The sequence below is a fragment of the Rousettus aegyptiacus genome, unplaced genomic scaffold (assembly GCF_014176215.1).
Source record: "Rousettus aegyptiacus isolate mRouAeg1 unplaced genomic scaffold, mRouAeg1.p scaffold_m13_p_1, whole genome shotgun sequence".
NCBI classification, from domain to species: Eukaryota; Metazoa; Chordata; class Mammalia; order Chiroptera; family Pteropodidae; genus Rousettus; species Rousettus aegyptiacus.
In genome coordinates this window covers 9,168,866-9,182,557 of record NW_023416284.1, presented here as the reverse complement: position 1 = coordinate 9,182,557, position 13,692 = coordinate 9,168,866, and the positions used below count along the sequence as shown (strand labels likewise).

At 33.3% G+C, this 13,692-nt stretch overlaps 1 protein-coding gene across 2 annotated transcripts in view; it reads right to left on the bottom strand.

Annotated features, from left to right (window-relative positions):
• SPEN (spen family transcriptional repressor) overlaps nucleotides 1-13,692 on the bottom strand; it is a 68,585-nt gene that overhangs the window by 39,735 nt on the left and 15,158 nt on the right. For both annotated transcript variants that reach the window (XM_036229017.1, XM_016128271.2), the window contains exons 2-3: nucleotides 8,877-9,197; nucleotides 5,267-5,743 (exon numbers count right to left, since the gene is read on the bottom strand). In XM_036229017.1, the coding sequence (XP_036084910.1) occupies nucleotides 5,267-5,743; nucleotides 8,877-9,197 (798 nt within the window). The remainder of the gene's footprint in view (nucleotides 1-5,266; nucleotides 5,744-8,876; nucleotides 9,198-13,692) is intronic.

The window sequence follows — 13,692 nt, the reverse complement described above, 5'->3', positions numbered from 1 at the left end:
AATAGCCAGGGAGAAAAAAAAATCACGGTTTCTAATCACCAATTTCCTAAATATAGTTTAATTTCATTGATATCACTTGTTTTGCAATTAAAAGGCATTACTTTTAGTAGTAGTGGCTTTTGTCTGTGAATACAAACTATTTTGGTCCCGCAAAACATATCTGAGAATAAGAAAGCACAGTGCAACAAAATTTACCTCCAAATGAACCAGAAATTATCTGCCTACACATTATAGATAACTCAGACAAATGTGTTTTTATGATTATACATTGTAACAGTCACTCCCCAAATCGCTAATTATTAATTCCTTTAACATTTGAAAAACCTGACTTTTACTTCATATATACTAAAACTGCTGCCATATCTGATAGTTTCCAGCACTATGATCATAGCAAACTGAATAGCCAAGTAATGAAATGAGCATTCCCTCCCCGAACCAACATTCTAAATAAGCGTACTTACAAAATAAGAGAAATGAAAGGTACACTGTCACTATCACTTTGACGCATGCAATGTCACCATTCCCAATGGTTTCCCCCTTCACATTTTCAGCCTTGTCCAATATTCTTTCACAAGGCTGCAAGATGACAGCAATTCTGAAAGTTTTTCTGCATGAACTTGAAAGGAAATTATCTCTCATAACTAAAATAAATGAACTGCTAAACTTCCCATCGAATCAAAGACAAAAGGACATTTAAATAAAATTCTCACTCTAGGAAATTATAATCTATAATATCTAGACTGTTCACAAAATGATTAGCAGAATTGGTCTCTACAGAAAAAAATGCTTATTAGATTGGGCACTTTCATGCTTACAATTTTATGCTAATATTTCATCAAATACATTATTTAAAGCAATTTATTCCATTTTTTAAATCTAAGAAAGGTTGCTCTAAAATTCAGATTTCTTCGAACAGTTAACTAAGCACAATTTAAAGCCACATAGCTTATTGAAAACCAGAGACAAGAGACAATAAGATGTCACCTACTACAGTTATTTTCATGCAGTTACTTTTGATTACTGTTTTCCCTTTAAGTTTCCATATAAATGCCTATTTCTATGATTAGAAAGAACATAAGTCTGCAGTTGACATATTCTTCAGACAAAGCAACAGGGTTCAAAGGAACAAAAAGGAAAAGGCTAACCAGAAGCTAAAAATTTTTTCATGAGGGCAGAATATGGGACTGCCTTTGATAAAGCTAGAAAGACACACTTAGCTATAGACACCCAGATGAATTACAAAGGAACTCTTACACATACGTAGATTTTCTGTTTTGGATAAACCACAGACAATGTTTAATCCAAACTGGTTCTATTCTTGGAGCTCCAAACAACCTATCTTATTCCATAAATTTGGTGTACAAATATAACAGTATTTGTTAAATAAATGGATGTCTGAATGTAAACTCAAAAGTTAACTTTCACCTAAAAAGAGATTTAGGCAAGTAGCCTATTGAAGGGGAGGAGATGGAACAAGAAAAGGTTTTGGATTATCCAAATCTCAACCCCTCCTCATTACCCTTTCATCCACCCCCTCCCCGTCAAATCATTCAATAAACCTTTACAGAGTGTAAAATCAAGAGCTAGCTCCAATTATAAAGGTGCTAGGAACTCTTTACAGCAATCTGGTGAAGTATACGGACAACTTTTCAGAATAAAGTTTCCAGATGCATAACATAAAATAGATAAGAAAAGGAAACCAATTATCTTGACACGATTATTAAAATGTTTAAATTTTTGTGATGTAGTAAATACATCTTTATTAACATTAAATAACAATACCTAACACTAAGTTTAATAGTTACTTCCCAGTAATAATGACTATAATCTCAATCTTGAGACATCTACAACAATTATAAATTATCAGTGGATTTATATATTGGTTACAAAGTAACTCACACTATTAATACTACTGCTTTGTGTTGTCTGCTTCCATAATGGGAAGAGGCAATGATTAGATTAATTTGTTGCAGGTTATGGAAAAGATGTAATTTTTTCCCCATCCAAATTCAGGGACCCCGAAACAGCCCAATTCATCTCTGGCTGTGATCAAGGTAAAAAACTGAGAAACAAAGCTCAGTCAAAACGACTTTACGATACTCGGAAAATTTATGAGCTAATTTAACTTCAATAAATTCTTCAGTTGCTTTGACCTGCATTAAAAAAAAATTCTTACAACATAAGGAAAAAAATCCAGTTGTAGAAAACTACAGAAGTACATTAAACTTCAATCAAGGACCTTTAAAATGAATGCTTTTGTAAAATGTAGGTATTTATATTTTTCTGTTGAAAGTAAAAGTGACTCCCTAAATGACCAAAACAGAGAGACATATGCACAGAGTTGCATACAGGAAAGTTTATAGCATTAAGCTTGAGTTCTCGTCATTTAAATACTGTGAATAGTTTTGTAGAAACAGTAGGTGTATCGTTTATAAGGACTTCACAACTAGACTGCCATTAATCCCATGTTTACTCATTTGAAATGCACTGCTAGGATTCTATTCACCAAAGCTGTAACAACGAAGGGGAATGGAGGGTGATTAATTTCCCAGTCAGTCATGCAGGCAGAATAGAAACTTGTTTATATAGCTAAAACCAAGCTGTATTTTGTCTACTATAAGGTGTTAACTTTAAACATATTTAAAGGACTTGAAATGTCAATTTCACAATCATTAAGCCTTAAATAGCACAAAAATAACTCATTTCTTCCAAAAGGATACTTAACATTCTAAATCTACATAACATGTCAAAATTATACTTTGAAATTAATATAATTATAGAGGAAAAGAAGACATCTGATAAAAGGAGGCCAAACCCTGGGATGATGGAAATAAAAACCAAAGGATTTTATTTCTGCACCTGCTTCAATCACAATATAATGACCAAATCTTTTAGCTATTTACATCGATTTTGCTTTATCTTTTAACTAAGAATTATATCTCAGTATTTCAACTGTTTGTTGAACACATACTCTGAGAAAGACAATATACTAGGCTCTACAGTATGCACAAAGAAGACCTGTCCTATTGTTACAGGACAGTACTGAAAGGCCCATCATTAAAGTTCATTAGTTTTTAATAAAAGAACATAACCTGATTCTTAATACAATGTCTCTCCCACTTGTCTCTGAGGCGCTCTCACGGTCCAAGTTTTCCATCTCCAAGCTATTGAAATAGCCTAACCAGAATCTCTCTTTTCCCATTCTAAGTCACCAGATGCCTTTTCTAAAAACACATCTCAACAAGCTACCTCCCTTCTCAAAACCCTTCAACAACTCATCTCTGCATTAAGAATAAAACCCAAAATCATTAATGTGGCTAAGTCATTCTAAATTACCTGCTGTTCTCAAAACATTCTTCCACCCACTTGTATCTCTTCAAGTTGTTCTTCTGCCCACAATGTTCTCTGTCTAGCCTAAAACTCTTCCTTCTTCTTGCTAAAGTACTAAATATCCTTCATAGCCCTATGTCATAAAAATTTCCAGTCCTAAGTATGAGTCAGGGAACTGACAGAGAAGGAAATACCCTCTACCATTGTAATTCAGTCTCCATGTAGATTTTCTAATAAGCTCATCCTGCCTCTCTCTGCCTTTGTGTCAGTTACCTTTCGGACCCTGAATATGCAGAAGCACACAACTGTTTCTTCTGATTATGTAAACAGCGCACATCAACTTTGTCAGTTCAAGCTTTTGAGCCTTCAACGCCAGGGGCCAGATCCCAAACCATTGTAACTCCCACCAAATACCCTGAAGGACTTATATTGTGTTTCTCTTCCAACTTCAACACCATAATCAGTTGGCTTTTCAATAAGGTTTTTAATCCGACAGAATGCAGTGGCACCCCTTTAATGAGGTGGGTTTGAGAAAAATGACTAAAACTTGATCATCTTAGACATTTCTATGTAGGAGAAAGTGGGACTTGATGAGATTTTATAATCAGTTTATAAAGTTCAAATGAATCGTCACTCATTTAGGTCAATAATATACCAAACGAAATCAAGAAAAGTTAAGCATTCTCATCCATGTCACCAAGCTGCAAAGCTAGAACCAGAACTTAACTTTCCTGATTTCCTAAACTAAGTGCTACATCTTCCAAAATGTCTGACTTCTATCTAGAGACATGTATAAAATATTTCCATTTATTGTTTCAAATTAGAAAATTTAGGAGGCCTAAAAGGAGCCACTCATAAATTACCTGATCATTTACTTTTCTAAAATTAATTCTAAGCAGGCAATACTACACAAAATTAATTAATCTGGTATTTTAATCAGGTCAAAGACTTTGTATTATATAAATTTAAAATATATACCACCTACACTTAAAACTAGGATATCTAGGATGAGCAGGTTGAGTAACAACAGGAAATGGGAAATGCTTAGACTATCGACATTTGAAGCAGTAATAATAATAGCTAGCAATTATTAAAGGCAGATTTTATTTAACATATGTATCAAGCTAAGCACTTTACATTTTTTTCATTTTGATCTTCACAATAACTTTAAAAAGCACAGTTCTTATAAAAGATGAGGAAGCTGAGATCTAGAGTTTAAGTAACTTGTCCAAGATTACAAAAGTAGTAAATTACACTGTCTACCTAGATTTATGATTTCAAAAGCCACATACCTAACTTCTAAGCTGTTTCTTGTTAAGATTACCTTTAATTTATTATTTTCATTTTGAGAATAAAATTTCTTTGTAAAAAAATTCCCAACTAATGAAATTAACTTACTCAGCCTAGTAAATAGTTACAACTTGCATTTAAAGAATGCTATCCTACTTAAGTTTATAAATTGGCTACCTCCTTGATGTTAAAATGTTTGTACGTTGATTTAGTCATTTATAATAAATGTTTCAAAAATATATTTCACAAATACATTTTTAACCAGTTTTCACAAATTTTCAACCAGAAATTAGAAATAAATATTATTCACCTAAGAAATTAAAAACTTCAAATACCACATTTTCAGTGGCACAAGATCTGCTTCACGTAGTTAAAGTTACCACTTTTCTTCCTTTTTGATAATTTTAATATTGAGCATCTTGAGGATGAAACAGTATTTGCAAATCATCACTTAGCTTTGGGTACTTGACAGAATGCTTAATTCAATAACTACATACTAATTGAAGTTTCTTCACTCATCATATACTTAATCTAAGATTATTCTTTTACAAACATTACTATACTAAAAATCATTAGCACTAATCGTTGACAATTTGTGAAAATTTATTCAACAGTTCATCGTTAGAACAAAAGTCTGTTAACCTACCTGTCACTGCTGGTACTACTGCTGCTGCTGATTGAATCACTACTGGAGGATCTACTCCTAGAGCCGCTGCCGCTAGGGGACCTTGTGGGTCTAGACGCTTGGCTAGCCAGCCTCTGAGGAGACTGATTTCTAGACTGGGATGAATGTGGTGACCGACTCCTGCTGTGCTGGTAATTCCGCTCTGGCCTTCTGCCTCGTACCTCCCGGGTAATATCATCCCTGTAGATATCCCTGTGTACCACACTGGGCAGTGTAAACTGCTCCCGAGCCCTAGGTTCGTATCGGGGGTCATGAACATCAAAGCGGTTTGGACTTCGACTCCGAGAAGTATAATAGAGCCCGTGTTGTAAAGTCCGTTCGCGAGGATCTCTATAGTAATCCTGATCGTAATGTCTTGTCCGATCAAATCCTCCCGTCCCCCGTTCATGGTGTCCATAGGCACTATGTTCATAAGCACGCTCCCTGTTATCTGAAGCCCTGCATTTAGGAGGGGGGAAAAATATTTAATCAATCAGAAAAAGAAAAGCAAAACTAAAAGCAAGTCATGCAAACATTCACTTCAGCATTGTCTTTGTTTTTGCAACTGGTCATTTTATAAACATTAATCTACTTAATAAGCAAACACTAACAAACTTAATATTTTACTTGATTCTAAAACTTATTTTCACGGCTAAGCAATCATTGTTTTAATTGTATATTTGGCTTTCATGACTAGTGTTCTGCAAGTCAGTTGAGTCACTCTTTTATTTAGGAATTTTCTGACTTATATCCAGAAATATACATATGCCATCTCCTTTTCATTTTAAATTTAATGAAAGAAGAAGAGGCTGTCATTTTAATATCAAAGTGTTCTATATCTACCTCAATAAAAAAAACAGTAAACTTTTATTTAATTTGCAAATTTCTTTAAGGCAAAATTTCCTTGATATACATTTTAACAGACATGAAAGCCCTATTATGATGCACGTCCTAGCTGCAGGAGGCCATTTTCAAAAGAAGTCCACAAAAAAATTTTAAGTGTAATTTTTTTCTCATTAACTTTCAACTTCTAGGGTAATTATAGAAATTACTATCTTACACAAATCGTTGTGCCCAAACAATCACATTTAATAAAAGTGGAATCTTAAAAAGAAAAACAAACAAACAAACAAAAACACTTAGGATATCAAAATAGTGGGTTGTCACATGCTATTCTATGGTAAGTTTAACTAAAGAATAAAGGTATTTTTATCTCCTTGTACTATCAAGTTCCACATAATTTTTAAATGCCTATTCTATTATTCAATTTGTTAATGTATTTACTTAATGGTTACAGGAAATATGTTATCTTAGGTTTTAGCTATGCTAAAGTCGCCGATAACAAAATTAGGCAACGTTGGGAACTGTAAGATTCTCTAAGGTTGCTATTAGCTATATGGTTTAACTTAAAATAATTTTTCCACAAGACGTGAATATCTGTCAACCTAAGAGTACAAAAACTGTTGCATGTACAATTACAAACATGCTATGTGTTAGTATTTTAAAACTAAGACTAATCTTACAAAGAAATTTTAAATTCTCTACTTTTGCAAAAAAATAAACAGAAATCACTTCCTAAATTCCTAAAAAGACCATTTCACTTGCATTTTAACTTAAGGTTGAGTTTCCTCTCAACCTTATCTTTGGATCTGTTTTCTATAAAAAGAGATTAAGGAATCATGAAAGATATAGAAGAATTAGAATCTCTGCAATGAGGAATACCTGGCAAAAATCTTACAATTAATACTATGTTCGCAATACATGCCTAGATTCCAAATCTCTCTCATACTCTTCATTTTCACCCACCATTTCACTTAGTAGCAAGCCTAAGTTCCTAGGTTGTTTTTGCTTTTTGTAGTCATTTTGAAAAGCAACTGGTATGGCAAAAAATTCAACAATAATATCTTTCCTACTTAAATGTATTAAATGACTCTTTTTTTTAATTCACTACATTTCTGGAATTTTAATAGATATTTTTCAATATCTAACAAACAAGAGGGTTTCCTTTGAGACTTAAAATTTCATAAATAATTCAATTAGCACCCTATCAAATGTTAATCAGTGAAGGCTGTTATTAATGATAAAACAGAAGCAATAAGCAACAGTTCTGAGAGAATTACTGCTCCGGCAGGCAGATATTTTATAAATTTGCAAAGTTCTTATCTATTAGGAAGATATAGAAAGGCAGGCACAAGAGCTAGCAGAGCTGAAATCTAATAGCTATTCTTTGATTCATCTATTAGTACTAAATACTTCTAGAGTTAGTGGGAAAAAGAGAGTTTGACTTGGGTTAGGAGAGGGGCTAATATACACAGGTCAGGACATACCAACCTTTTCCAAGTGTGGAAACACGACCTATAATCCCAATTAAATCTAGGGAGAGAATTGTGAACATAACTTCCCCAATTTTGGCCCCTCTTATGGGGGTAATCCACCTTCTTTAATGGGCAAGGGTGTCAAATGATATTTAGATGAACCACAAGGAAAAAAAAAATCTTAGTGACCAGATAAAATAATTCCACTGGAAGCAAGCAGTCCCAGACAAAATGTAACTCTCAAACCCCCAGACTTCTTTCTTGAGATAGTAGACAAATACAAATTGATCCACATTCATAAAAATTTCCAGCCCTAAGTATGAATCAGGCAGCTGACAGAAGAGGAAATATCCTCTAGGATTCCACCAAATGAGGGAAGGCACAGTTGCTCGCCAACAGTTCGCCTTTGTAGCCATCCAGCAGTCAATTTTGAATGCTGTATCCACAACTGATCGTTACCATCTGTTCAAAGCTAAAGTATCTTAAATTGGACAGCAACTTGCTTAAGAAGAGAGAGTAATCCTCTTCCCCTGGGCTAATGAAATCTTGACTGCATGACATCCCATACATTCCAGCAATTAGAAAAGAATGGCTATATTCCAGGATTTAGGAACGTCCATCATCTCAAATTTTCCCCATTCCATTAAGGAGTATAATTCCAACGTGAAAACTGTGTAGATCCAAAATGGAAAAATCAAACATTGCCTTCATTCTTCTTCATCCAAGAACATATTTCCAGGTTAAAGTATTGTTTGTAGAATCCAAGCGGTTGAATCATTATGGTCTGCTAGGTTTTTTTGTGACAATCCAATTCATTTGTACACGTTATGTTGTGAAAATTGAGAAGCAGATATTAACTTCTAAAAGAATCTGTAGGCTCTAATATTCCAGAAATATTCCACATAGTACGACCACAAAATCTGTAGCCAAATAGCTCCATCAGGTATAAGGGATATATCCAAGGAAGGCCTTAACATTATCCAAGAGAAGTAATAATTAATTCTAGAAGACAGGTAACTCCAAAAATGATGCTGCCATACAAAATCTTCCACCACTTTATATCTCAGGAGTAGGTATCCAACAAGCTGCAGGAAATATCCTCTACGATTCCATAAGATAACAGCCACTGGGATAGAAATCACTTCCGTTTCCAACCCAAAATAGGAAACATTGAGAATGCCCAAAATTTTAAATCCATCTGGGGCCCCTAAATACGAGTTTCTGTTTCTCACCATATCAAATACAAAATACCTGCCTACAGAAACCTTGGAACTTACCCATCAAGTCTCCGCTCATAACGTCCTTCTCGTGCATGAAGTGATGGTGGGGGGCCATAAGCAGGCCCTCCACCACCTCCTCTGAACCCAGAAACCTCTCTACTACGAGATGTTATGGAAACTGTATCATCCAATCCCCGAGCAGCACTCGGAATGGTGCCTGGTTCATTATAATCCGTGCGTAGGTCTCTATCTCCCATTTTGTTGACTGAGTTGTGAGCTTTCTGTGCACTTTTGATGTCCACAAAATCCACAAAGGCAGCCACTCCTCCTTCAGATCCCCTCTTAGGGAGAATTTTGACACTTTCCACGCGGCCATATCTGGAAAAAATAAAGTCAACATTATTGTTGTATAGTGATAATTTTCCCAAAGTAGTTTTTGAAAATATGGTTATTTTTTAGATAATTTATGTATGTAGGGGGGAAGGGTTTAAAGTGACAATTACATGGCTTTTACATTCATATTTTCCTTTCTTGGAGTAAATATTTACAAATGTTTTAACCACATTATTTTATTACTCTCATTCCTTAAATATAATATTTACCAAACTATCTTTAACCTTTAGAACACTTAGCTGAAATAAATCTCTCAGGAGTTTTTAGGAATTTTTAAAATTAAAAAAAGATACTGAACCCAAGATTGATCAAGGTAATTTAGAAATCTTAAAAGATTTTTTTTTATTAAAGTAAAAACTGTAACTAAAAGCAGCTATTTTACAAATTTCATTTTAATTCATTAAGTGAAAATGATCTTTTTTTTTTTTTTGAAAAAATGAGCGGTTTCAAATACTCCTTACGTGAAAGCGAAATAAAACCAAATGTTTTTTGTGTCCATTTGCAAGTGACTATCTAATTCTTTTAATGTAATTTTTTCCTATTTCACTTTCTTTTCCAGAAAGTTAAAAAAAAACTGTTAAAATTTATAATTTAGGTATAATTAAAATTGTTTTCCATATAAATAAATCTAAGAATATATTTTAATAAACCATATATTCTCATTTTTATTCCACAAATGTTTACTATGCCTATAAAGAAAAATTTTAGGGCACCTTTTATATTTTGAAGTGTATGTGTTAAGTAAGAAATATAATTATTCAGAATCGAAAAATTCATGAAAATTCTACAAATTTCATTAAGAGTTAATTATATTTTATGTACTTGCAATTTGTCCTTTCTGAAAGGCGGGCACAGCACTTTTAAATATAGCACTCTTATTTGCTGACAATCCAAGATCATAACTGTACACTTCCCCTGAAGAAGCCGACATTATCAGAAAGCAGAACTTTTCTTTTTATATCTTCTAGGACAGTTTAAGTAACCTCTCATGGGGTAAAACACAATCATAAAAAAATCCAGTTTCAACAGGCAGCTGAACTAGAAGTAATAAAATTTTGTGGGGTCAATGACCTGATAAAAGGATCTTTTTAATTTGGAAAAAAAAAAAATGACAGAAATTGAAATAGTTCTTTCCATATAAACATTAAAAAATACCTTTCAATGTATTTGACAAAGGACTTTTATCTAGAATACAAGAAACTTTACAATTCAACCTATTTTTTTTTTTTTTGAACAAGCAAAACAATTCACCAAAGAAGATATACAGATGTCAGATAAAGCACAGGAAAAGATCCTCAAAAATCATTAGTCAGGGAAATGCAAATCAAAACCATTTCACACCCCACATGGATGGCTAGAATTTAAAGGGAGAAAAAAAAGAAAAGGACAAGTGTTGGCAGGGATGTGGAGAAATTTGAGACCCCATACATAGCTAGTGGGACTGTAAAATGGTATAGCTGCTATAGAAATGTTTGGCATATTCTCAAAAAGTTAAGCACAGAATTACCATATAACCCACCAACTCCAATATGTAGGCATATACCCAAAAGAATTGAAAACTGAGGCTTAAATAGACATGTGTAAAACACCAATGTTCATTGCAGCATTATTCATAGATGCCAAAAGATCACCATCAAGCGTTCATCAATAGATGAAAAGATAAAGTGTGATATAAACATACAATGGAATATTAAATTAAGATATAACAAGAAATGAAGTTTTGATACAAGCTACAACATGGATAAACCCTGAAAACATCATACTAAATTTTAAAAAGCCAGACACAAAAGGACAAACTGTGAATGATTCCACTTATAAGAGTTATTTAGAACAGGCAAATTCGTAGAGACAGAAAATAGAATAGAGGTTCCAGGGGCTGGGGAAGGGAGACATGAGAAGTTATTGCTTAATGGGTACAGAGTTTCTTTGTGGAATGAAAAACATTCTAGAAATAAATAGTGGTGATGGTTATATAACACTGTGAATATACTTAATACCTCTGAGTTATAGATTTAAAAATGGTTAAAATAATAAATTTTATAGTATATACATTTTACCACATACATACAAAGCCGAGCACTTAAACCAAGGCTGCAGAGGTTTTTCTACTAAAAAAAGAAAGGAAAAGCAGCAGCCACATCGCCATTAAACAAAAACAAAAACAAAAAGCAGCCAAATAATAATACAGGGAAAATATATGTTTAAGTCTAAAACCTGAATAATAAAGAGCTAAATGCAATACTGAAAGAGGGCCGACCCTCGATGCATAGGTTATGCATGCAGAACAAAGTCAAGCCGGCTCCTTCCTCACAAGGGTAGGGCTCACTGTCCTTATCATTTTTATATAAGGAGAGTACACTTTGGAAACAAAACACAAATTCGTCTCCAAATTTGACAAAGGAAAATTTGATCAGGTATTACAAATCTACATCACTCTTCTAAACTGAGAAGACTGGAAACTCCCAAATTAAAAAGCTGCCTAATTCTTCATATCCATGGAAACTAAGCTGGTAAATGTAATGTCCTGATTTTGTCTACTTCCAAAACAGCAAATTTCCTACAGTATTCAAGTATTTGAAATGAAAGTTACCTGACTTTTCATAAGAAAAAAAGCGAAAATAACCAAAACATAATTAGATAGTTCCTTTTTTAAACAATAAAGTACACGTTTTCAGAGACTCTGTGGAATATTCTCCAGTGATGTGTACAAAATATCAATTTCTAAATTTACATGGTCACTGGTTGTGGTAATAAGTTAACTCATTTGTAATTTTTTAAAAATTAAAAAAAAAAGAACATAAAACTAAAAAGTTGTGCTTGATTGCTAGCTCAAGCCACGGTAATATAACAACCTAATAGGTCTATCTTCAAAAACACAATTAAAAAAAAAAAACTAAATTGGTTTGTTTGGTCAAAAATCACCATCAAAAAATATTAAATTGATCAACATACACTGTATTCTTCTAAATATTTAAGAGAAAATTTTTAAATTACCGCAAATAATGCTAGGTTTGCTGAAATGTTTAATCGCTTTTCCACATTTCATAATTTATGTAATAAGCACTAACTGTCCTTAGAAGTTCCCTGAAGAATGCAATTTCAATGTGTTAATGGTCTCAGATTTTACGTTTGAGAACAATGTGATAGAGTGGAGGAAAAGCATGAGAGTAGGAGGAAAGTGACTATTATTATTACAGACTCGATTATTCATTATTTTTTAACAGGCATTGTTCTAGACATGTGATGCATATAGGAAAGCAAAACAAAGATCCCTAGTCTCGTAAACTTTATTTACAATTTCCAATTTCCTGATAGTTGAAAAGATTCCTATTTTAAACATCAACTCATAGGAAAATAACTCCAAAGTAACACAACAATTACATAAAGCTAAAGACCATTAGTATGCTAAAACCCAGTGAATTTTCCCAATATCTCTCCTTTCTAGTAAGCACTGCTTTCAACCATTATGAGCTGGGTTATCGAAAACAAATGCAATCATTAATTTTAATCCTAACTTTTGCAACTGACCCTACTAATAAGCAATAATTAAAAAACGGTCACATACTTCGTTGGCACCCAAGTCCTCCCACCACTACAGTAACAACGTTCCCCAAGTCATTCTTGAAACATGACAGCAGGTCTACTACTCCACTGATGAGATAATACATTCAAATTCTGCATTTACTCCTCCTTTGTCCAATTTACTCCTAGAGTTAAAAGACCACAGCTGTTTACTCACATTACTGCTCTATTTCCAGGTAAAGAGATCTCTTCTGAAGTTACAATGTCCTGCTATTCCAGGAAGAGTTATAGGATTGTAAATATCAGTCTTAGAAGAGGCAGGCAATTAACCTAGACATCCATTCATCTAAAACCCAATATAGCACTTTCCAAAGAGTATACATTTTATCAAACTACCGATGGTTTTGTGTACTGCCCACTTTTCTTCTCTTCCATCCCATCGATAGCCAAGCTATTCCTTATTAAAAAGCAAATGATCAATAAGTATGGATAGACAGAAAGCAAAGAGCAAATGAACATGCCATACGAAATGAAAAAGCCTAAGAGATAAATATTAAAGCTTGGTTGCTCTGCCTATAATAATAGAGAAAACAAATGTTTTTGTTTGTTTTTTATATTATAAAAAGATTCAAAATCATTCCTCTTTTGAACTCAAGTACTTGGGTTATAAATATATCCATTACAACTACCAAACTATCTGGAATAATGCAGTAACATCCACACTTATATTATTAACTTTTTATAGCAAAAAATTTTTATAAAGGAATTACTAACTTATGAATCAACCCACCTGATCTTATATTAGACAAAAAGACTAGTTCCCCTTCTTTATCAGATCTTTATTTTATTTCTTATACCAGTGACTGGAAATACCTATAGTATGCTAAAAGGCAAAATCATATACTTAAGATTGCAAAGTTCTTGCAATCTGGACATAACCAAAGGAGATGCCAGTATC